The sequence below is a fragment of the Apodemus sylvaticus genome, chromosome 11, assembly GCF_947179515.1.
Source record: "Apodemus sylvaticus chromosome 11, mApoSyl1.1, whole genome shotgun sequence".
Taxonomy (NCBI): Eukaryota; Metazoa; Chordata; class Mammalia; order Rodentia; family Muridae; genus Apodemus; species Apodemus sylvaticus.
Window position 1 is genome coordinate 44,696,013 of NC_067482.1, and position 26,080 is coordinate 44,722,092.

The window sequence follows — 26,080 nt, forward strand, 5'->3', positions numbered from 1 at the left end:
AATAAGGGAGACACCAACACCGCCCCCACCTTATGCCGTGGGTTTGTACTCTGTATTGCAACAGTGCAAACAGTGTATAAGCATGTCACAACATGTGTAGACACTGGAAGTCATGCTTGAGAAAAGGCTATTCCTCAGTGACACCAACAGGCTAATGAGTACACACTAAAACAGGTCCTGAAAGATGAAAATGTAACTTGAAACTTCAACTCCTTGGAACTAGAAAAAGTAGTTAATACAGAACTATTTTATCAAAGTCCATGAAATAAAGTTTAACTATTAACAGACACCTTCCTTTTTCCTATCTAAACACTTATTCCATCTTTATACAATATACCCGACTTCATTATTCGATTCCCAAATTCATTTTGAATCCTTACCCCATCAAAATTCATTTCCAGTATACTAGACTGCAAAACCACCTACCTTTGCTACAGTTATAAAAGCTGTATGAGGCCTGCACTCACAACCGGACGCCACTTCCCACACTTGTAAACTGGCCGAGCAGCCTAACCAGTAACGTATAACATGCTGTGTTCTTCAGTGTGAGCAAAGCCTGTCAATTCTTTTCTGCAGATATTTAAGTTTTTTGCATAGTGTTAAATGCCACCATCAGAAATATAAAAAATTTCAAAAAAAATTTTAATTCAGTTGATAGGATACACTCCTCAAAGGCAAAATATTCGATTCCAAACATTTACATGGTTTTTGATTTCAAAGTTCCCAACATGCTCTACAAGTTTTATACTAAAAGTCAGGCATAAGCTGGATTGTGTCAAAGCCCATCAGAGGATCAGCAAGGACAAAGGAACCTTCCTGCTCTGAATGGGATTTCACTAATATGACAGGAGCAGGGGGCTAAGACTGACATACACCGCCCAATAGGAGTCTCACAGCCTCTGCCTTCCTCCTTCAAGAGCCTGGGAGTAAAAGCGCCACCACACCTGGACCAAAACCACCTTTTTAGGACTTGTTAAGATGATAAACTGTCAAATGCAGAATTACAAAAATAATTTCCATCAGGATTCTTTTTACTAAATTAAATTTTTAGTATTGTTTGCCTAAATGTAACCAGAATAAAAGCCTGAGCTGCTTCTTTTTGATGAACTAAACCTACAATTTGGGAAATAAAAGAAAAAAAAAAAAACAAATAGAAGAGTGAGGAAAATGCCCCAGAATGGTTATCACATTAACGAGCAGGAGGAACTCAAGCAGCTTCGCTTCTGAAACCCAGAGGGTCTAGAACTCACGGTTAACAGGCAAGGGCTAGGATCACAAGAGATGATGGCATGACCATGTAAAATCTATGAAAACATGTTATATATACATGTCCAGTAAGTGTTCGGTGGAGCCAGTCTGCAACAACAACAACAAAAAACAAAACATAAAAAATAGAACATAGCTGCCACCATGACAACGGAGGCGCTGGTTGCCGGGTCTGCGCTCTCGCGTCGTTCTCCAAGCAGACAGTACGCCCTGACGACACAGGCAGAGAGCGACCTCCAAGCGCGAGTCTTACACTTTTCAATACCTAAACATTAGTGTTGTCAAGCCGCCTCCATTAAATCCTAATAACAATGGAGGTAAACTGTCCATGAGTTCACACATTTCCATCTTATCTGAGAATATAAAGAAAAGTACAAAGTTTTAGCTATTTAAAATAAATAAAGAACTTGTTTCCTTTGGCATCTTTATGAAATAACCTATAGCAGTAAAAGGAAGGAGCTGCAACAGGAAACGTGTGCATCCGCAAACATGGACAACAACATAGCAGCTTGAGTTTAATGTGCAGGAACAACGGCCAAGTCACTGTTAACTGTGAAAGCCTTACAACTGGCTAGAAGAACCTTCACATCTTTAATGTTATATTAATGGTTCTTTTATTGCTTGTAGTATCAAGATTATTAAAAGTCAAATGAAGTTATGCTGAGTTAATAGGTTAAAAGGTATTTTTGAAACACTTCATGACTATATGATGAAACAGCACTTCAAGAAAACAAACCTCTTAGAATATGACTTTCAATATACACACAGCCTTACTTTAATTCAGTCTGATTCCATTACATTTTTGTAATTTATGCATTGGTCCTCAAATTTTTTAATTGTATCTCCTATGTAATAACTGTCTAAATAAATTCACTTGAACCTTAGTTACGATGGCTAAGTGTAGAATTTGAGTTTGCAAAACTAATAATGGTCAAGCTTTGGAAGATAAAATGCAATGCGACAGTTGCTAGGGACAGGAAGTCTATGTACAAGAGAAGGTAAAGTTTCAATTCTCACATTATCAGAAACATCATAAAGAAAGCTAGATTGGAATGTACCCCTGTTCCTATCTGCATCTAGTATGTACAGTGAGACACTACAGCTTTCGTGTGTCAACATGGGGAGTGCAGGAAGAGTAACTCACATGTCTGACAAAGCAAGCTGTCACGCAGAGTCAGGCAGAGCACTAGGTAACAGTGCTGCACCCTTCAAGTTTCCAAGACTTTATCATTAAAAATTAATGTCAAATTCACTGGAAAAACTAAGCAGTGTCCTTTTATTAAATCTAGAAATACTGCAACATCAAGTATTTACTCCTTTTGTAAGAGAAACAAAATTAGCAGCCCCTTTTTGCATTACTACTTACAAATTGAAGAACTCGGACAAAACATTCCAAACCTATAAGCTAAAAACGGAACAAGGGACACTGTTCCTTAGCACGTTTCCCACCAAACAAAAGAAATTGACCATGAGAATCTCCGCTCTGGATGATGACAGGAAAAAAGTAAGAGTGTCCCTACCAGTCCACAGGGACAGAAAGCTCTGATTAGGTCACCATCTTTAAATCAGGATAAATCTCATAATTCAAGAATGTCCTAAGGATTAAAAGGGAGGTCTTTTCAGCTACCCATTCTAAGAAGTCAAGTACAAGCATGCAAGTGAATTCACAGGCACAGAGGATCCGTGTTCAAACTTAAGGGAGCTGTGAGTCTACACCACAGGGTGAAGGGCCGACACTTGGGTGTTATCCTAGTTAGTCAACAGAACCCTGAAGCAAACTCGCAAGTCTGTTACACTGCTTAACACTAAAGTAGCATGTTTCCCATGGTTTTTTTTAGCTTAGCTCAAAGATTTTTTACACTATTAAGAAAAAAAAATTAAAGTATTTCCCCTTTTTAAATTTACACAGACGTTTAATTAGCTTTATTTACAGAGCAAGGAATTTTTTTTTTTTGCAGTCTCCAATGGTGCCTAGGTAACATCATTAGGCAAGAATGCCAGTTTAAAAGAAATTTATGCAGAATCCTAAAAATAATAGGTGTTGATGCTCCTCAGGAAGAGGCGGGCGGCGAGCGAGCGAGCCGGCGAGCGTTGCTGGCTGCAGCTCCTGTGCCTCAGTTACTCAGAAGCAGTTCTGTTGCAGTCTCTACATCCCATGATTTTGAAGACAAGGCCACTATTACTGCGTTCTGTAAAGAAGAAGACGAGAGCAGTCACATCCCACAGAAGCCACATCCTCCTCGCCACGGAGAATCATGTATTCGTCCCTCTACCAATGACTGGAAACAATCATCACTGATTCCAAAAACAAAACACTATTAACCAAAACTGGATTTTTAAAATTGCTAGCCACCCCCTTTGTACCAAGGACAGCCAAGGACAGGGAGCAGGAGTTTAAAATGGGTAGTCAAATCAATTCCTGTAATACTTACCCTATCAAAACCCATAGCACAGAGGTTTTCTATTTTTTTGGTGTATTCTGGACTAGAAACTGGTGCTCCAGCATACACATGTGCCCAAAGTCGAGCTGTCTGCTTGAACATTTCAGGATTTTGTTTGTACTATATGGAGGAAAAAAGCAGTTAACAGGACAATAACAGAGTTACCATAGCTGCTTAACTATAACGTGTTTGTTCCAAAGAAAATACATTTATGCTGAGCAGTGGTGACACACGCCTTTGATCCCAGCACTTCGGAGGCAGAAGCAAGTGCTGGGATTTCTGAGTTCGAGGCCAGCCTGGTCTACCGAGTGAGTTCCAGGACAGCCAGGGCTACACAGAGAAACCCTGTCCCCAAAACAAAACAAACAAACAAACCAAAAAAAAAACATGTAAGGCAAAGTATAAAGTAATGATGTCAATTCATTTTAATATTTATCAAAGTACTATTTTTTAATTTTATTTAAGTGCAAGTACTATTTTTTAATTTTATTTAAGTGTGTTTGTGTTTATGCACACAAAGGTCAAGAAGAGGACAGAAGCAAGCTGCCCAATGAGGGTGTTGGGACCTAATCTGTCCTCAAAATGATAATGAGGAGCTGAACCAGCCAGCTCTCTAACCACAGAGCAGAAACTGAGTAACTTCACTATTCCTCTACCCCTGACATTACTTTCTCTCAAAAAACTACTCAGTATGTAACCTTGCTTGCTGTCCCTATCTATTTCAGGCTTGGCCCAAATTTAGAGATCCACCATCCTCTACCAATAGAGTGCTGGGGTTAGGGACTGCTTAACCACAGCCAGCTCTAACTGATCTAAAAGGAGAATATCTATTTTTATTAAGATGATATACCTCTCGGGCGGTGGTGGCACATGCCTGTAATCCCAGCACTCTGGGAGGCAGAGACAGGTAGATTTCTGAGTTTGAGGCCAGCCTGGTCTACAGAGTGAGTTCCAGGGCAGCCAGGGCTACACAGAGAAACCCTGTCTCGAAAAAACCAAAAGGATGATATTTCTAGCAATACTTTGTAATAAACAACACAAACATTATTTTAGGTATCGGCTATGGAGGCCAGGTGATAGCTCGACAGTTAAGCGCACCGGCTGCTACTCCAGGGGACCAGGGTTCAATGATCCTGTACCAGTCACATGATCCTGTACCTCCAGGAATCGACACCTTCACAGAGACAGGCAATGCACATGAAATAATTTTTTCAAAAGTTACCTTTTATTTTACATCTGAATTTATCTCAATTTGTGGGGAAACCAAAGCTAAATTTCAAGAAACACTTCTACTACCAATATTAATAGCACATATGTGCACACTATAAAAAGTTGTAGTTCCAAGCACTTTAAGTCTAGCAATGGTGGCTGAAGAGATGGTTCAGTGGTTAGGAGCACTGGCTGCTCTTCTAGAGGTCCTGAGTTCAATTCCCAGCAACTACAGGGTGGCTCACAGCCATCTGTAACAAGATCTGATGCCCTCTTCTGGGGTGTCTGAAGACAGCTACAGTGTACTCACATAATCAATCAATCAATCAATCTTTGGGCCAGAGCTTCAGAAGAACGTAAGTCATGAACAACCTCCGCAATGTACACATCTGGACAGACGTGATAGTGGAATCCCTATTGTTATTTGTTTATTATGTGTTTTTTTTTATTTTTTTTAAAGATTTTTTTTCTTTTAATATGAGAACACTGAAGCTGTCTTCAGACAACCAGAAGAGGGCATCAGATTCCATTACAGATGGTTGGGAGCCAGCATGTAGTTGCTGGGAATTGAACTCAGGACCTCTGAAAGAGCAGTCAGTGCTCCTAACCACTGAGCCATCTCTCCAGTCTGAGACAACATTATTTTATTAAAAGAAATTATTTCCAAATTTAGTCCCAATATGCTGACATCAAATATTAAACCGTGCATGTGCAGGTCTTTGCATAACTGCTGTCTTACCTGATTCGCTACTACTGCATCTTGGGGGTCATCTGGTTCTGCGGCTGCCAACAGTGCTTGCAATGACAATAATACCGTGCGCAGAGTCATTGCTGCTGCCCTAAATTTCAAATTAGGAAAATATCCCAGTTAAAAGGACTTTGAACAACATAAACAAAGTCTGTTTTCTAAATTGTAACAAAAATATACTAGAACTAATAATTGTATCATTAATGTGCATAATTGCCAATTTTTTATTTTTAAAATGACTCAATTCCTAAGACAATTTAAATCACCTCATTCTGACCTGACCTTGCTTTTTCTCGACATGTTCCATTTACCTACATGGTAACCTTTAAGACTTTAGTCTTAACTTTCTTCTTAGATTTTGTGTGTGAGTTTTTGTCTCTATGTATGTATGGTGCTAAATGTCTGGTGCCCATGAAGGTCAGAACTGGAGATGGAACTGCTTATGAGTCACTGTACGGATGCTGGGAACCAAAGCCAAGTACTCTCCAAGAACACATGCTCTTAACCCACTAAGCAAGCTCTCCAATCCCTTACCCATATGTCACAATGAATTGATAATTTAAGTTACTAATAAACTGTGGAATTTCTAGCAAATTTTTATATTTGTAATTATGTTTGTGTATGTGAATTTGAGTACGGGTGCATAGAGAGGCCAGAAGCAGTTGATCCTCTCCTGATGGAGTGGGTACCAGGAGTTCAAATTGGGATCGATATCACTGAAGAGCAAGCAGTACATGCCCTTAACCACAGTTAAGCCACTAGAACTCTTTCAATGGCATGCTAAATAAAACAAGCAGATAAAGAATACTGTTATCAATCCATAATATTCCAAAATCGGATAAATTTCAATTTAAAATATTACACTTGAAGTTGGAGAGATGGCTCACAATTATATATGTGTGCTGTTCTTGCAAAGGCCCTGAGTTCCGTCCCAGCACCCACCCATGCTGGCCAGCTAGCAAATTACCTCAAATTCCAGCTCCAGGGGATCTGATGATTTCTGGCCTCTATAGACACCCACATGGAATACATATACTCACACCAATACACAAAAATAATTAGAATAATAAATCTCATCATTTAAGTCATAATTCTATTTACAACAAAAGCCTTTGTCTTTATTTGTTTAAAATTTGTTTCACGGTGGCTGGGAAGATGGTTCTGTAGTTAAGAGCACTGGCTGGTCTTTAAGAGGTCCTTAGTTCAATTCCCAGCAACTACATGGTGGCTCACATCCATCTGTAATGGGATATGATGTCCTCCTCTCACCAGAGGAGAATGACAGTATATTCACATACATAAAAAAATAAGTGAATAAATATTTAAAAATAAATTGCTTCACTAATACTGAAATATTTACAATGCTAACAGATTAGTGAGGGTATATGACATTTGGGAGGCAGAGGAAGGTGGATCTCTGTAAGTTCAAAGCCATCCTGGTCTCCAGCGCTAGTTCCAGGACAGTCTCAAGAAAAATAATCTAAAAGTAAACTCCTGCTGAGGTACTAGACTGTCACCATAAGGGCATTGTAAAGACAAGCGCACCACTCTCTAGCCCAGAAAGCTCAATTTTTAAATACACAGATGATTATTCTAAACCAGTGTTTTCTGGTTGAGTTCCTAATTCCCAAAATCAAACACACAAAAATTCCTAGTAACTATTTTTAGTTTCCATGAATAATACACAAGAAACAATCCTAGGTGCTCAGGCAAAAGGAGAGAGAGCAGAGACAGGAGAGAGAGGAGGGAGAGAGGGAGGAGGGAGAGGGGAGAGGGGGGAGGGAGAGAGAGAGACAGAGAAACCAGGACCCCCTGAAACCTGTTCAATGGGAAGTCAGGAGTGTTTGAGCAAATGGTCCAGTGGAAATGACAAAAGACAGTATTTGTAGAATACTGTTCTTTAATCTGCTAATTGGGAACAGCTGTTCTACATCAATGAAATAAGTTTCTCACACAATGTAAGTCTATATTTCATCTATGAAAATATGCACTATATACCAGTCTCTAAAATGATCTTAGGAAAGCCAACCATGGTAGCATAGATCTATGATCCTAGCACTTGCGAAATGATGGCAAGAGGTCAAGTGCACCCTAATATAAAGCAAGACTAATGTAAGGGCAGAGGGGAGAACAGTTAGAAAGAAAATTTCTAACTGATTCATTTTTCTTCTAAAGAAGCTAGAGCAATTGGGGAAATCTGGCATGATGCTAACATCTGCCAGGCACAGTGCTATAAACTTTTACACATAGCACTCGGGAGATGCAGCAAACAAAGACTAAACTGAGACCTTGGGGGGTGGGGGGAGCATGGTGGAGAAAATAAAATAGGGTCACACACTTAATCAGTATTTAAAACCCAGTAAGTGCTTTAAAAAGCTTTGGAAGCTGGGCGGTGTTGGTGGTAATCCCAGCACTCTGGGAAGCAGAGGCAGGTGGATTACTGAGTTCAAGGCCAGCCTGATCTACAGAGTGAGTTCTAGGACAGCCAGGGTTATACAGAGAAACCCTGTCTTGAAAAAAACCAAATCCAAAAAACCAAAAATATAAATAAATAAATAAATAAATAAATAAATAAGCAAGCAAGTAAGTAAGTAAGTAAGTAAGTAGAAGCTTTTTAAGCAGAGTTTGGTGGTCCAAGCCATTAGTATGCACAAGCATGAGAGGCAGACGCTAGCATGGTTTATATCTAATAACAATCTTGGTTAGACAGAGCTTGTCTTAAAAGAAAATCTTTTCAAACACCTACATTGCTGTACATCCTAGCTGACAATATGGACACAGACAGTTTTTGTATGGATTTCTACAGAGCTTTTTTTGTACAATTTTCTAAGAGCTTGAAAGTTACTTTTCAATCTATAATTTTAATATGTTTTTAGCACATTCTGAGGGCAATGAGATGGCTAAGTAGATTAAAAAAACACTGTAAGACAAGCCTGCAGATCCAAATTCATCCCCAGGACTGAGATAAAGTTTCAAAGAGAGAACAGATTCCACACTGCTGTCTTATGACCTTCACACAGACACCACTCCCACATCATATACACATACAATGAATAAACTCTTAAATAAATAGAAGTTGAAATGTATATTACCAAACTTATCCCTTAAATATTTATACCGTTCTTTCCATTACTACAAAAAGATGAAAATTTTATCCTTAGGAAGCATCTACTACTCTTATTTTAGTATTTTACAAATTTCAGATAAATAGACACTTCAGTGAATAAGACTACTTAAAAAGCATTGGCACGGTGCTGCAGGCCTTTAATCCCAGTTTTGGAAGGCAGAGGCAGGTGGCTCTCTGTAGGTTTGAGACCAGCCTGGTCTACAAAGCCAGTCCAGGAGAGAGAGGCGTGTGCACAAAGACACCTGGCTAAAGCACTTAATTTTTTTTTTAATTTTTTTTTTAACGTATCAGGTGCATGCATGCCTGTGTATCATGGGCAGGCATGGTGCATGCGGAGGCCAGAAGAGTGTGTGTTACAGAAAGGGGGTGAGCTGCAATATAGTTGCTGGGAATTGAACCTGGATCCTCTTGAAGAGCAGGGACAGTGTTGTTAACAACTGAGGCATCTTTTCAGGCCCTAAATTACTTCTTTTAGCAAAGTACATTTGAATAGTAAAGAAAATCAAAACACAAGAACCTCATATAAGCAAGCCAGGAAGTGGCGGCACCTGGTGGATCAATCCCAGGCCTTGGGACTCAGACACAGGCAGATCTGTATGAGGTCAAGGCCAACCTGGGCGCTGAGTGAGTGCTAGGACAGGCAGGGCCACAGAGAAATCATGTCACAAAAACAAAACCACACAAAAACAGAATCTCGTATCCAAACAATTACACTCATAGTAAAGATTTTAATTACAATTATAAAAACATAAAAATTTATACATTAATAGAAAAGATCTAAACAAAATCTTAGAAGAAAACACAAGAAGAATGCTTTATAATGTATTTGACAATATCTATAGGATAGAACAAGAGTATAAAAAGAAAAGGCAGAGGAAGGGAATCAGAGAACAAACAGAGTAAGACAGTTAAAACATACAGGAAGAATGGGGAAAAAAACATCTGCAAATCTCATGTAGTCTAAGACAGCCTTAAAACTTACTATGTGGCTGAGAATGACTTTGAACTGAGACTCCTACCTTCAGGGCCCTGACAAGTGTGAACCATCATACATGACTTTGCAGATCATGTATCTGTACCTTCTTCTGGAGGAATTTCTCCAAAGATAAATAAAAATACTACCTATTAGGCACAAGAAAAATGCAATCATGAAGGAAAAGCAAAACAAAAACCACTAATCTATGAAGATGTCTAGCACAGGCTAGGTATTTTGGCACATGCAGTCAGGAGGCACGGGTACATATAGCTCTTTTGAGATCCAGGCCGGCCTGGTTTATCTACATAATGAGTTTTAGAACAGCCAGGGTTATACAGAAAAAAAAGACAAAACCTGTCTTCTATAAAGAAAAAGAGAAAATAAATACCTACTTTAAAAAAAAAAAAAAACAGAAGGTGACAGTTGCTAGTAATGATGTATAGGAAATTTAACTCATTCACTGTAGGTAGAAACAGATGGAAGTTCCTCAAAAAATTAAAGTTAATCCAACTATTGTACTTCTGTATTGAGAGCCAAAAAACTGAAAGCAGAGACTTCAGTACTCCAACACTCATGCTCACAGCTTTATACACAAGTGCCCAAAGTGCTTCCACAAGGTGGAGTCAGTTTCTACTGATGGATGAATGGAAAAACAAAATGTTTTGGTTTAAATTATTTCGCTTTATAATACAATTTTGTGACATGTGTGGTACTACCATACTTGTAAACCTTAAAATTATAGGAATTTAAATAAACCAGACATATAAGGTCTAATTATTTTATGATTCTACTATAAGGCAGCTAGAATATTTAAATGTAGTTTTTATCTTTTAGGTTAGAAAAAATTCTGGAAATTATCTGTATAAGGTACATACATATAACTTAACATAATTAACCACACACTTAAAACAGGACAGGATAAAACAACATGTCCATTTCCCACAATCCCATCCAATACTCCGTTTGCATGTGGGAAAGGTTGCCACACGGTGGTGACAAGAGCCATCTGTCACTAAGAAGGTGGTAGCTCAAGAATACAAGACCAACATGTACAAAAAGACTCATGGAGTGGGCCTCAAAACTTACTCTATGTACACGGAGCTGTGAAAACTGCCCAGAAAGGAGACAGGAGCTCCAGGGATAGCAGAGTTGTCGGGCTGAATAGGGAATCTGTGCAAGGACGAAGAATCAAACCAAGCCTGAGAGGTTTCTCATTTCTTATGTTGGTTTGAATGTATTCGTGTATTTGAACACGTGGTCCCTAGTTGATAGCACTGAAGGAAGCTTATGAAAATTTTAGAATCTAGAGCTCTGCTGGACAGCGTAGTCACCAGAAGCAGACTTTTATAGCTTCCTTATTCCCAGTTCATTCTCTGGCTATTATGGCAAGAAAATGTGTTACACAGCTGTTCTGACTACCTGCTGCCATTTGGTCCTAACATTAAGGACTCTTGCCTTCTTGACTTATAAGACAAAATAAACACTTTCATTTCTGAGTTACTCATAGTCGTGGTATTTTATCACATCAAAAGAAAAGTAACTGATACATTCTATTTTCCTACCACCTTTGACAACATAGAATAGTCAACATGGATAAGAACTGTTACTTGCCCAAGCTATAAAACCAAATACATAATTAAAATGATTTATATCCTCATTTTTAGAACGAGACCGTGTTTCAAAAAGAACACAGTGATAGTATGATATCCAAAGCCTATTTCTGGCTTCCTGTCTCAAAAAGATGAAGAAAAAAAAAAGGCTGCCAAAAACACATAACTGAATGGGTGGATAAACAAATAACTGAATTGGTAGATAAATAAATGAGGAACAATGGGTGGGTAAACAAATGAGGAACAATGAACACAAAAAGGTAGGAGAACTTGGTGCAGAGACATTCAGAAAGTTGAATGGTGGCTGGGCGGTGGTGGCGCATGCCTGTAATCCCAGCACTCTGGGAGGCAGGCGGATTTCTGAGTTCAAGGCCAGCCTGGTCTACAGAGTGAGTTCCAGGACAGCCAGGGCTACACAGAGAAACCCTGTCTCGACAAAACCAAATCCAAAAAGCCAGAAAGTTGAACGGGAGAAACAAGAAGGAATAGGATCATATTTTAATGTTTACGTATGTAAAATTCTCAAAAAATAAAGTATTAATATTTTTAAATAATATTAACCAGGCAAGGTGGTATACCCTTAAATCCCAACACTAAAGAAGCAAAGGCAGGCAGGACTCTGAGGTTCAAACTAGCCTGATCTATATAGTGAGATTCTGCCTTGATGGATGGACGGATGGCCGGATGGACGGACAGATAGATAGATGGAATGACTGACGTATGAGTGGACAGACAGAAGACAGATAAGCAAACAAATCCATACATAAATAGTACAATACTAATGAATGATATAGTCAGTGACACTTTGAAATAACTACTGCAAATATCAAACAAAGCCTACCTGGCCAACCCTAAAGACTACAGAAACGTTATCTTTGAATAAAATTACTGCCTATTTTTGTTTTAGATTAATCTTTGAAATTTAAATTTGTTAATGTGAAAATTTAAGTTTAGAAAAAATTTCAAAATGCACTGGTTTGAAGACAACAAAACAGCTCAGCAGGTAAGGACCTTAGGGTGCAAGCCTACCAACTAACCTCTATGCCCAGATTGCTTTGACATGAAATGGCCCAAAGGAAGGCCAAGTCAGAGACTGGGAGGGCAGGGCTCCTGTAATCATCCAGACAAAGGGAAAGTGGAATGTGGGTCACAGCAATAGTAAGGGTTGCTGGTGCAATGCAAGTCTTCTCATCATATTCATAGGCAGTGTATACAACAACAGAAAAAAGACAAAGCAAGCCAGATAAGACGGTGCATGTCTTCAACCCTGGTGCGTGGGAGGCAGAGATAGATCTCTGAGTTTGAGACTACGCTGATCTACAAAGAAAATTCCAGGACAGTGAAGACTATAACAGTGAGATTCTGTTTCAGTTAAAAAATAGAAAAAAAGAGAAAAGAAAGGAAAAGAAAGAAAAAGAGAAGAATAAAGAAAAAAAATCCAAAAGAGGAAGCCTATGGAAACAGCTTTTTTTGTTGTTTTTGTTTACTTATGCTCTGCCTGCAGGGTCTCTGGGAACCCCGAGTGACCCAAGTGCACCCAAGGCCAGAAGAGAAGATCAGAACCAGCTCGAGGGCTCTGCAAAGCAGCCAGTGTTTTGACTGCCGAGCATCAATCCTCTGCCTCCTGAATGTTGGAGTTCAAAAAAAGGGTGCACCTCAACCTCAGAAGAGCAGGAGGTAAGTGGTCATTGTTAACACACTTAACATGTTCATTACATAATTCAAATACAGATAATGCGTAGACATCAACATGAGCTTGCAATATAAGCAAGATGGCTCCATGGGTAGAAGCGCTAGCTGCAAAACCTTGACAGGTCTGATGTGGTAAGAGGGTACCAACTACAGAAAGCTGTCCCCTGCTCTCTCCATGCTATATGCTCTTACATACACCAATGTTTTAAAATGTAAAAATAAATACCAATAAATAAGGAGAATATTTGTGACTTTCCAGTTTGTAATAGGGGAAATATGAAATTAGAGTTCATCAAGAAGCAAAGATGGAAAAGAAAAATTCTGGAACTGATCTCTGCAGATCCTCATGTGCAAAGCCAGGAAAAATGAGCAGGCTATGAAGAAACAAAGAAACCCTGAATGGATACCCGGAAAGCAAATCGAAAACAGAACATCTCCAATTATACAAATATGCAACTGACATCAATGCATGTGAAGGTATAGAGGCTGGAACTATTTCCCTTTGTTTGGTGATGTCACATTCTTTTCTTTTTCCCTTTTGAAAGGCGTGTTTCACTAAGCAGTGAGGTCTAACTTCAAACGTTATAATCACCATACCTCAGCCTCCCAAGCACTGGAGTCACAAGTGTAAAATACCTTCCTCAAATTCATTTTATACTTCTGGACACGTTTTCCATTAATAAGATTGTATACTTATATACTAATTACGAATGCAAAGTTGATGTCTACACCTACACCATCTGATTAATTAGTGCTAAACTACACCAGCTTCATTCTAAAAACATTACATGAATCAACTAAGTTCTTTCAGGCCAATGTCTACCTCATTAGTTTCATCTCAAAAATAAGAAAGCTAAGAGGCACAAACCTACTTAGTACACAGCCTAACAATTAGAAGGGAGACTGAAATGTGATGGCTACAAGAACAGGAAATCTTAAATACTCCACAGCCACAGGAGGGATGAATCCACTCCTAAGGGTGAGGCAGGAGAAGTCCACTTCAAAGGCTAGCTTGGGCTCACAGCAAAACCTTCTTTAAAAAAAAAAAAAAAACTGTGTGAATGCGCATGCAAGCAAGTGTGTGTACACCAGAGAGATAGTTCAGCAAGTGGAGGCGCTGGAGATGGAACCTGAGAACTACAAAATGCAGCTTAGACTCCTGCAGGCTGTAATCGGGCCGCCAGGAGGTACTGTAGCACACACACCAAACCCAAAATATGCAAATAAAATAAAGAACCAGGCAAGTAAAGAAAAGAAGTCTTACAAAAAGAACATATTACTTGCAAAAGTACCTATAACACCTAAGTACCTATAACAATACAACTTTGGACACCTTTTGCCTATATTTTATCTCAAAGATAAATGCTTCAACTTACATTTCTAGTCCATTGTAAATACCTTTCTAAAATAATTAGAGAAATTTACCAAAATAAAATGAAACAAGATTTTTTAAATGTAAAATTAACATTTGATATTACTTTAAAAATGTGTCCATTTAAAGAGTTATAATGATCTCAATTAAAATTGTACTTAAGAGAATTTATAAATTTGTGCCTATAGTATAACATATGTTTTGGGGAAATTAACACTTAAAACATTTGTAGTCTAGTTTCTCCTATGAGACAGAGAGGAAAGAGCAAATTCAGTCTCTTACCATTGATCTTTCAGGATATCCAAACAAATAGCCCCTGTGACGGAACTAATATTAGGGTGCCATATTTTAGTGATAAACCGGACCTAGAATATAAAGCATACTTGAGTAAGGAAGACAGAAAAAAGAAACAAAACAACTCAACATGTAAAGGTAAACTATACCTTGAAGAAGATGGTATCCCAAGATAAATGGCATGAGACACTTTTATGACATTATTCCAACAAGGCATATAGGGGGAAAATTAGGCCAAATGCTTTCTCATGTACATTCTATACCCAAACTACCAAATTATCACATATTTGCTCTAAATCTAGTATTACACTAGATGAAGAGAATATAAAATCCATTAAATTAAAATAGTGTATAAACCAAATTGAGACATTAAATGATACCTACAAAAGTATGCGGTAAGGTGCAAATCAGCCTTCAGAGGAAAATGGGTCCATATGTACCAAAGGTTTATAACAGTCCTAATTTTTCTATACAAATTATTCTCAAACATTTCCAGATTATTCAACCAATATTGAAGGCCTACTACAATGTGTCAAACACTACTGAGAACCTTAAGTTAGAGTTTAAAGAACTAAACTCAGGGTGGATGTAGGAGCCCACATCTTCATCCAAACCCTGGGAATCCAGAAGGTTTCTGTGGGAACTGGAGGCCAGCATGGTTTACATAGACATTTCATACAGTCAGGGCTATAAGAACAAAATCATTAATATTTTCAACGGATTCAATGATACCTACCATCTGTGTATTGTTTACAGTTCTCTAAAGACTGCTCATTCCAGTTTTGATTAAGTGTCATAGGCTTGGCTTGTCCATTCCAAGTAAGGTCATACATACTATCAGCACGACTTTCGACCACAGCTGAGGGGCTCATAAATCCTCTATCGTCCTTGCTCTCTTAGAGCACATATCCATGTGTTTTTATTTTCGCCTGAACCTTTGTGTGCTACTTCTCTGTAGCACTGTTCTAACTTCTTCCCAGCACTAACAATGTCATCCACTAGCCTCCATCTCCTCCCACTCTCTTAAGTTATTTCACAGCATACTTTCCTTCTCTCTGTCTATTTTTGACTTCACAACTCCCAATTTTTTCTGCCCTGTCTGGTCTTTTATTGACAATAGGTTCTCCCTCCACCCACTGGCTGTGGCATCTCTACCACCTACTTATCTCACACTTAAGAACAACACATTATTATGGTAACCTTGTTATCACAGAGATAAGAAAGAGCTCTTTCAAATACATCCAATGTCAAGTTAAGATATATAGAAATTAGTAACCATTTTTTTTTTTGTTTGTTTGTTTCTTTTGTTTCCAGACAGGGTTTTCTGTTTAGTCCTAGTTGTCCTAGACCTTACTCAGTATAACAGGATGGCCAGGAGCTCAGAGATCAGCCCTCCAGCCCTACAACAACTATTTGTTAGATATAGAAGCACAGAATCTGCAACTTAGTATTTTCCAGTCAGTAAGTTCAAATTATAAAGACATCGAATAATTACTGATATTAACAGCAACAACTCAAGGAAAACACAGCATTCTGTAACTTTTACTTAGACATTTTGCTACTAATTATGTATTCCTGATATTTCTGGAATTCATTATATAGATAATGCTGGCCTCAAGTTTAAATTAAGAGATTTGTTTGGGACTGGAGAGATGGCTCAGCAGTTACAAGCACTCACTGGCTGCTCTTCTGAAAGTCCTGAGTTCAAATTCCAGCAACCATATGGTGGCTCACAACCATCTGTAATGAGATCTGATGCCCTCTTCTGGGGTATCTGAAGACAGCTACAGTATACTTACGTATGATAAACAAATAAATCCTTAAAAGAAAAAAAAAGAGAGAGAGAGAGAGATTTGTTTGCCTCTGTATGCCCAATGCTAGGATTAAAGATGTGTTCCACCACACCTAGCTACTTTGTATTCTCAGTGTTTCATCCTTTTCAACAAGAATAAAATAATATAAAGTATATTTAATTTGTTTTAAGACAATGATGGTAAACTCAGGACACTCCTGACTCAGCCTCCTGGGTGGAGAGATTTTGAAGTAGCACTAACATGACTAACTTGTGTAAAAAAGGATTTTTAAACTGTTACTAAATTAAAGGTGTCAGAGAGTACAGTTTAGGCAAGTGATCTCAGCACATGTTAACTCATCTTGTTCCTGTAGGCAGTGCAGAGCCATGGTGTGAGTCTCAAACTAGGACCCAAGGAATGCTAACGGCAAGATCTCTAACCACTGAGCTATGCTGCAAAGCACTGTCTGTTTTTTAAATGGGGGAAAGCCATTTATACACTGTTTCCTGAAGCCATACATATAGAGAACCAAGAAGTCAACAGGACCAAGGAAATTGTTAAATTAATTGTTATACTGACATCCTAAACTAAGTTAACAAAAGTTTAAAACTTAAAAAGAAAAGGTTGGTAGGGATGAAGTAAAAACTAGATCCAGGGGGATGACACACCCAGCAGCACTTGAGGTGGGAGCAGAGAGTCATCATCAGCTAGGAGGAGGTAGCCTGGGCTACCATAGACTACTCTCTGTTAAACAAAAACAAAAACACGTGTCAGATATGACACATGCTTTAATCCCAGTCTATAAAAAAATAAAAACATATGCCAGATGTTGTGGCTCATGCTTTAATCCCAATGCTGGGAGGCAGAAACAGCTGGGTCGATGAGAATTCCAGGCAAGCATGGTTTACATGCCAAGCCAGATGTATGTAGTGAGAAACTTAACAAGCAAACAAGCAAAAATGAGAGCTGCTGAGCTGAAGAGATGGCTCGGTGGTTAAGAGAACTGACTGCTCTTCCAGAGGCACTGAGTTCAATTTCCAGCAACCTCAAGGTAGCTTACAACCATCCGTAATGAGATCAGATGCCTTCTTCTGGTGTGTCTGACAGCAGCAACTCACATACAATAATAAATAAATCTTTAAAAAAGAGCTGCTGAGATGGCTCAGTAGTTATAAAATACGGCCAAGCTAGATCTGGTGGTATCCACACCTTCAATCCCAATACTTGGGAGGCAGAGAAAGGCATACCTTTAAAAAGTCAACATGCTCACATAGTCAGACAAATACCACCCCTTTTTGGATTTTTTTTTTTTTTGGCTGCCCTGGAACACAGGGATCCATCTGCCGTGGATACGAAATGCTGAGTATACCAGGACAGACCGTGAGACTCTTGAAAAAAACAGCAAACCTTGTGCTGTGAGGCCAGAAAGCTTATCCAAATCCCCATAACAAAGGAAGAGTGTAAGTAGAACAGAACTTAAAAGTTGTTCTCTGATCTCCATACATACACCACATCATAAACACACAATAATTGTAATTTTAGCAAACAGAACAATAGCAATGCTTTTTTTAATTGCATCTTAAACACTTAAATGACTTATAGTACTCTAGTGCTACAATACACTAATAAAAAATTTAAGTATCCTTAATTTTTACATTTAAAAAAATGGCATTAGCACCATGTGTGAAGTTCAAAACTCAGTAGCTATAGGGAGCGTTCATCTGTTAAACAAAAATGTGAGCCGGGTAGTGGTGGCGCTCGCCTTTAATCCCAGCACTTGGGAGGCAGAGGCAGGTGGATTTCTGAGTTCCAGGCTAGCCTGGTCTACAGAGTGAATTCCAGGAGCCAGGACTACACAGAGAAACCCTGTCTCGAAAAACCAAAAAAAAAAAAAAAATGTAAATACTATAATACAGAGAAAAAAATTGTTACCAGATAAAAAACTAAAAAACACTTCTTAATCATCTCTATTAGCACCAGCATCAGCATTCTTACCTCTTCCTACAATGCAGCCTCTACTTCCCTCACCAATTCACTCAACAAATACTATGGCTCCTGTGTCGTGTTAAAGTTCACAGTTCTGCCATTAAGTTTAATGAAAAGCCTTAAGTAATATTACATTTACTCCAAAATGGAAAATATTTCACTCAGACAAAAGAAAATTTTCCATTAATTAAAATAAGCAGGCACACTCATGAAAGATTAGTATTGGTATTTAATACTCATTTCACAGCAGAAGAAAAGGGCACAGTAGTTGACATAACTGGTCATTCTCCCAGAGGATTTGGGTTTAATTCTGAACACCCAGATGGTTCTTTTTCTTCTTCTTTTTTTTAAATGAGCTTCATTTAATGAATGTCACCAAAGGCTTAGATCTTTAGTGTTATTTTACTGTATCAGGATGTTTTGCATGCTTGTTTCTCTGTTCACTGTGTATCTCTGGTGTCCAGGAAGCCCAAAAGAAGGCACTGGATCCCCTGAAGTGGAGCTGCAGATGTCTGAAATTTACCCTGTGTGTGCTGGGTCTGAGCTAGGTTCTTTAGAAGAGCAGCCAGTGTTTTTAAGCAGCGACCTACCTGCCTAGCCCCAAACAACTATTTCTAACTCCAGTTCCAGGGGATACAAGACCTTCTTCTGACTTCCCAGAGTACACACAAACATGCAAACACATGAAATAAACCAATACACATACACCAATACACATATAATACAATCTTTTTAATCACTTATTTCATGTATTAAAACTATGTTTTTGCCAGGTGATGGTGGCGCATGCCTTTAATCCCAGCATTCTGGAGGCAAAAGCAGGTGGATCTCTGTGAGTTCAAGGCCAGATTGGTCAACAGAGCTAATTTCAGGACAACTAAGGCTACACAAAGAAACCCTGTCTTAAAAAAACAAAAACCAAACCAAAACAACAACAACAAGGTATGTCTTAATACCTCAGAGAAAAACCCAAATTTCAATATGTAACAAAAATAAAAAAAAAAAAATTCACTGAGAGAGTTTGATTAAGTTACTCTTATTAATAGCTACCTACAGTACAACTGACTCTAGGAAGGGCACTGGAGATCTTAATTCCTTCTATTTTTTGATCCAAAGATTATTTTCTGCTCTTCTAGTCAATGATTTAAGATAGAATAATAATAATAAAAAAAAGTCCAACCTCCATTTTAAGATAAATCAAAGGAATCAATATTTTCTGAAACTTTTGCTTTTTTTGCCCCTGCTCACTCCTGCGACCATATAAGGACATGCAAGATCTCACAGCCCTCACCACTATACTATACTTATACTTATACTATACTATACTTTTCTTCAAGGAGGGAAAAAGATGAGCTGGCAGGACAGAGGCAGGTGAATCTCCAAGTTATGTTAACATATGTCAGCCCTATCTACCGAGCAACAATTGATCTTCTTTCTGCAAGAACAAGTGCTTAAACCACTGAGCCATCTCTCTAGCCACTTTATAGTTTTTGTTTATTACATATATGTATTAAGCACATTTATTAAATACATAAATTAAGCAGAGTAAGCTTTAAAAAATAGAACAGTTATAATAGTGTATTATAAGAGGTTTGTTTGTTTTTTAGTTTGGTTTTTTTTTTAATTTGATTTTTTTGAGACAGGGTTTCTCTGTATAGCCCTGGCTGTCCTGGAACTCACTCTGTAAACCAGGCTGGCCTCGAACTCAGAAATCCACCTGCCTCTGCCTCCCAGAGTGCTTACAGGTGTGTGCCACCACCACCCGGCAAGAGGTTATTTTAAATTAGAAATTTTCTAAAAATTCCCATCTGACACTCATAATTTGTGATTGGCCACAGAATAAATTATAGGTAGAAGTACTCTTCTGGGATTAAAAGGGCATGGCCATGCAAGTCCTTTGTACCATTTACTGGCCATACAGGCAAAAACCATCTTGGTATAATTCATAGTAGTAATGTGTACAAATGGATTCAATGATACTTTTGCTTGCTTACCATTTGTAAGACCCTAAGTTACATGACAAAAATTGCCCAAAAATGGGAACAGAGGCAAGCGTTCAAGTGCAGCCGCATTCCTGTCTGGTAGCAGCATCAGCAGTCAAATACAGAACCTTACACATGCTTGGCAAGTGCTCAAAAGCTATATTGGCTAGTCTTGTCCTGAGTTGCTCACACTAACTGGGGATTCAAATAGCTATATCCCTAGCTGACCAGTATCTAATTCCTAAATTATTTTTATTATATCAAGAAGCAATTTGGAGAACAGCACAAGGCCCCCTCCCTGCTCAACTTGAACATAACAAAAATAAAAAAGGAAAACAAAAGCAAAGGGCTGAGGTCACTGGCCACTGGTAAAAAGCAACTGCCACAGGCACTCTCATTCACACTCACACTCACATTCACTCTCTCTCTCTCTCTCTCTCTCTCACACACACACACACACACACACACACACACACACACAGTTGGAGGTGGTTGATATTTTGTACCTTTTTCCTTCTGCACCAAGATCATAGGATAGTCAGTCCAATAACCTAACATACAGACTACCAAGTCCTTAGATCTGGATACTAGTTATCCTCTTAACCTAATTTGTCTCATCTATTAGAGCTAAAAGTTGTTAAAGGACATGGGGAAAAAAATTCTTGGCACAAGAAAATGCAGTGTCTATAATGCTCATTTCTTTCTTTTCTGGTTGGGGGGGAGCCCTTATGAACTAATTCAGAGGCTGAAGGTTAAGTGTTACTTGAGTACAGGATTTCAAGATCAGAACCAGTAACATAGGGAAAGTCCTTCCCCACAGCAGAAACCCAGGGACATACTGGCTCGCACCTTTATTCCAAGCATTCAAGAGACAGTAATTGTCTTCTACTATGCTTACTGCCTCTGTCTGCTAACTTATCCCTAGTTCTGGAAGCTTCTAGTCTCCCTACAATCTTACTGAGACCTAGAATGTTTGCAGCCTCTGAAACTTACTGCTGAATAAGCTCACCGTTTCTTGTTCTTTCTGATCTCTGGCTGACTGATTCAACTCAGCCATTCTGGCTCAAACTCTTCTCCAAGCTGATTGATTCAGTTTGGTCCCTCTCTCAGACTGACTGCTCTGCTCTGCTTCAGACTGGAAATCTGTTCTGATCTTCTGGCTCCTTTTCATTCTCTGGCTCATTTTGTCTTCACCTGTGTCTAGCTTATTCTCTCTTAAACTTGTCTCTGCAAAACTCTTCCAGTAAAACTGCCTATTGCTCTCTTAAGTAGCTTCCTGTTCATCTCTCTTCTCATGAAAGTTGGGCATATCCTATTCTGTCAAATCTTTCTGATTTGTCACTCAGTCTGCCACTCAACTAGACATCACTTTCAAACTTGACTTCCTTCGACAAACTTTATCTTCATTGTTTGGGAATGAAGATGTGAACTAAGGGTGTGTCTATATCCCAGCCAGAGGACTTAAAGGTGTGTGCAAAGGGCTGAGCCGCACTGCCACTACAAACAAGTAAACACTGCAATCTCGGGGTTCACAGTGTAATCAAATATACTACAACAAGCTTATTACCAAATCAAGTCCTATAACTTAGGTTTGATCCCGGGGCTCTGAGTAGTAGAAATAGAAACAGCTCTCAGATTGTCTTTTTTTGTTTTGTTTTGGGGGCTTTTTTTTTGGATTTGTTTTTTTCTGAGACAGGGTTCTCTGTATAGCCCTGGCTATCCTAGAACTTATTCTGTAGACCAGGCTTTCAGATTGTCTTTTAACAAGCATCAATATATGTATCTTGAACAACCTGCATTTACAGAGTGTTTTTATACACACAGTAAATAAGCAAAAAAAAACTTTTTTAACTCCACTCACGTATGTACATATAATGAATGAAACAATGTACATACAGTAAACATTGAGAAGGAAACCAATTCTGACATGCTACAACATGGATGAACAGGGTCAACAAAATCTACAGGCAGACACCAAGGGGAAAATACTGTGTGGTTTGCCTTATACAAGGTACCCAGAACAGTCAAATTCACAGACACTGAAAAAGCAGAATTAGCTTTGATTTTTGAGGAGTGGGAGTGAGGGATTTTATTTAGACAGGATCTCCTCTATTAATGTAATTCTAGTTGGTGCCTCAAGAGGGGTTGGCCCCAACAAGCAACCCATCACATACTCAGGTGCTGTCATGTGAACCTTCTCCCCATTTTAACTGGTCAATAAAGGCTAGAGCTTGTGATTGGGCTGGAGAGTAGGGGCAGGTAGAAAGACGAGAGGATGAAGAAAGAAACAGCCTAGATGGACCTCAGGGCCTGGAGAAACCACAAGTAGCAAGGGGTCTTGTCGCTGGGGAATAAGTCAGGATAATACTAGACCTGCCCAATCTAGGCATATGCATGATAATTAGTGTATCTGGAGTGTGTCTTTTATAAGAGCTTATTAAGATTCAAGTGGCAAGCCGGGCAGTGGTGGTGCACGCCTGTAATCCCAGCACTCTGGGAGGCAGAGGCAGGTGGATTTCTGAGTTTGAGGCCAGCCTGGTCTACAGAGTAAGTTCCAGGACATTCAGGGCTACATAAAGAAACCCTGTCTCGGAAAAGAAAAAGGGAAAAAAACAAAACAAACAAACAAACAAAAAACTGAATCAAAGATTAAATTTAGGCTATGTTTTCTTGTTACATATAATCCTAGAATAACATTCTTTCTCAATATTTATCACAGTTGAAAGAATGGCTTTTCCCCTTCTATAATGTGAACTTCACAGAAGTTAATGTAAAGAGGCTGGAGAGAGGGCTGAGTGGTTTACAGCACTGGCTGCTCGTCCACATAGAGGCTCACAGACATCAATGATGGGGCAAAACCCCTCCTCTGTTGGTCATAAAGACAGAGTACTCAGATGCATAAATAAAACTTAAAAAAAAGTGTAAGTCTCACTATCTCCCAGCATACTGTACTCAATTTCTTTTTTGTTTGTTTTTCATCATTATTTTTTTCTTTTATTTCTCCTTTCCCATTCTGGCAGTAACACAAATAAAACCTGAGTCCTGGCACATACAAGAAAAGTACTCTACCAATGAGCTAGCTAATTCCTGGGCGTCAAATAATTTCTAAGTAAATAAGTATATATTTAAACAGTATTTATTTAGAGCAAGTAAGAACCTCTCTCTAAATCTGATTATACAGCTAATTTTCAGAAGCTAAGATCTGTGCCATTATGAGATATAAACTGTACTACAATATATAGCCATCAATGGTTATGTTTAGTAAATTTGCTTTTCATTCTAACTTCAGAAGCAAATCTTCAGTGCCTGAAATTCTGTCCATTAAATTTATTCACATTTGGGGGTGGGGGGAAGGATAGGAGGTTTGTGGAGTGGAAACTGAGAAGGGGGATAACATTTGAAATGTAAATAAAAAAATAACCAATTAAAACTGAAAATTATGCACATTTAACTCAGAAAGTTGTAACTTTAATAAGTACTAAAGCATATTAATATTCATATATTAGGTGAGTTAAGAAATACAAAATATTTAATAATCCATGCACAAAAATAGGTTTACAGTACCTTAGGGGGGTTAAATGGATATGTTTCTGGTATTTTTATCTCTAGTTGATATCTTCCACCTAAAAAAAAAGGGGGGGGGGACAAATTTAAGAATGCCACTCAAGTATCTAAAATTAAAAACACTGAAAAACTGTTCCAAAATATGTATTATTTTGCATTGAGTACTGAGAAAACTGAAATCCCAAAATAATCAAAGTCATGATTTTTATAAGATTTAAAACATAACAAAACTTCCATTGTATATATTAGTTTTATAGTAACAGAGCAAAAATACATTATATTATACACAAAAATACATTATACACACAAATACATTAACTCTATAGCCAACTCAGTGTTAAATATTTCATTATTCATTAGTAGCATAAGGCTCAATGGTCTTGTTTTCTCTAGATGCTGACAAGAAAACAAAGGGTTAAAAGAAAAGGCAAAGAATTACAGGATAAGACAATACACAGACAAAGGATACAGATACATCAGTAACAGAAGGAAAACTCTTAGCCAGTTCTCTCCAACAAAGTCTCCATCCCTAAGCAAGGTACTGTGTTACACACCTTTAACCCCAGCACTCGAACAGTATAGACAGGAGAGAACCAAGACCCCAAGGCCTCCTTGGCTTCATACCAAGTTCAAGACTGGCTTAGGCTACATGAGACAGTTTCAAAATGAAAAGAATCAACGTGTATTTCTAAATTAGATGTTAATCCTTCATTTAAAAATTTCAAAATAAAGTCAAAGAACAAAATAAGAAACAGGGCAAGACACAACACTATCCTCATCCAAGACTTTACAAAGTACTAACTAGCAATAACTTATATAAACAGAAGGCAATAATAAGTACTATATGGAGTCCTTTCAAATCTATCTTTATCCACTGCTTCAAACGTATGCATTTAAATCCCAGAAAATAATATAAGAACCAGAAATTAAACAGGCATTTGGGGAGGAAGGGTATGTTAGGGTCTCACAACTGAAGTATTCAAAGTAAACTGTAACTCTCTGCTCCTACTCTGAAGGAGAAAGTCTTGCAATAGTACATTCCTACAAAGCTGGAACATGGGTGTGGGGAGGCTTGATCTCCTGATTGAAAACCCTACTGAGCTAGAGGGGTCAAGGCCAGCCAATCTCAAACACACCTCTCCACTTTCCATCCCCAAATTCTACCTCTAATAAACCTCCCAGTTTTAGATTTCATGACCTATTAACACGAAAGATTCACTACTAAGAGACAGGAAATAAAATTGTGCTACTGAAATACTTGCACATGAAACTAGGGGCCTTTTCTACTAATCAAAAAATAAAATCCTGTCACATTATTGAATGAGTTACTTAAGCTAGAGGTTTCATTCTATCATTCCTTCATATGCATGTGCGAAGAGAAGTAATGTTCTAGTGTCATTACTATCATCAAACATTTGGCTCCTAAAAATTTAAGCAAAGAACCATTTTCAGTATATCAGAGGCCCTTCCAAATTTATCATATCCCACTGTTATGAAGGTATGCATTTGGATCTCAAAAAATAATAATAAATGAACATTTCACATAGGTTCTTTAAGCAACAATTACCTCCCCCCTTATACACCCAAGTCTCACTATCTAGCCCAGGGTGGTCTTAAAACTGCAATTCCCCCGCCTCAACTTTCTAAGTGCTAGGATTTCGGGAATGCACTCTCATACTTATCCTTCAACAGCTTTCTGATTACAGTTCCTTTGGTCTTACAATTCTTTTTTGGTAAAGTCCCCACTATCAAATGAGGCATGAATTGAACACCATGTCTAAATCATATAGCAATACTGAAGTATAAAGAAAAGCAATTAGAATAGAAGAAAGACAGGTAAGAGAAGAATACTTAAGAGAATTCTGTAAATATGGAGATGATCATTTATATTAAGAATTCTAAGCTGGGCAGTGGTGGCGCACGCCTTTAATCCCAGCACTTGGGAGGCAGAGGCAGGCGGATTTCTGAGTTCAAGGCCAGCCTGGTCTACAAAGTTAATTCCAGGACAGCCAGGGCTATA

The 26,080-nt window shown here is 38.4% G+C and overlaps 1 protein-coding gene across 1 annotated transcript in view; it reads right to left on the reverse strand.

Moving 5' to 3' along the window:
• Positions 1 to 623: 623 nt before the first annotated feature.
• Positions 624 to 26,080, reverse strand: part of Ube2k (ubiquitin conjugating enzyme E2 K) — a 59,159-nt gene continuing 33,702 nt past the window's right edge. The window contains exons 3-7 of the mRNA XM_052199735.1: positions 24,061 to 24,119; positions 14,724 to 14,806; positions 5,656 to 5,755; positions 3,699 to 3,827; positions 624 to 3,455 (exon numbers count right to left, since the gene is read on the reverse strand). Coding sequence (XP_052055695.1) covers positions 3,381 to 3,455; positions 3,699 to 3,827; positions 5,656 to 5,755; positions 14,724 to 14,806; positions 24,061 to 24,119 — 446 coding nt within the window. The 3' untranslated portion in view covers positions 624 to 3,380. The remainder of the gene's footprint in view (positions 3,456 to 3,698; positions 3,828 to 5,655; positions 5,756 to 14,723; positions 14,807 to 24,060; positions 24,120 to 26,080) is intronic.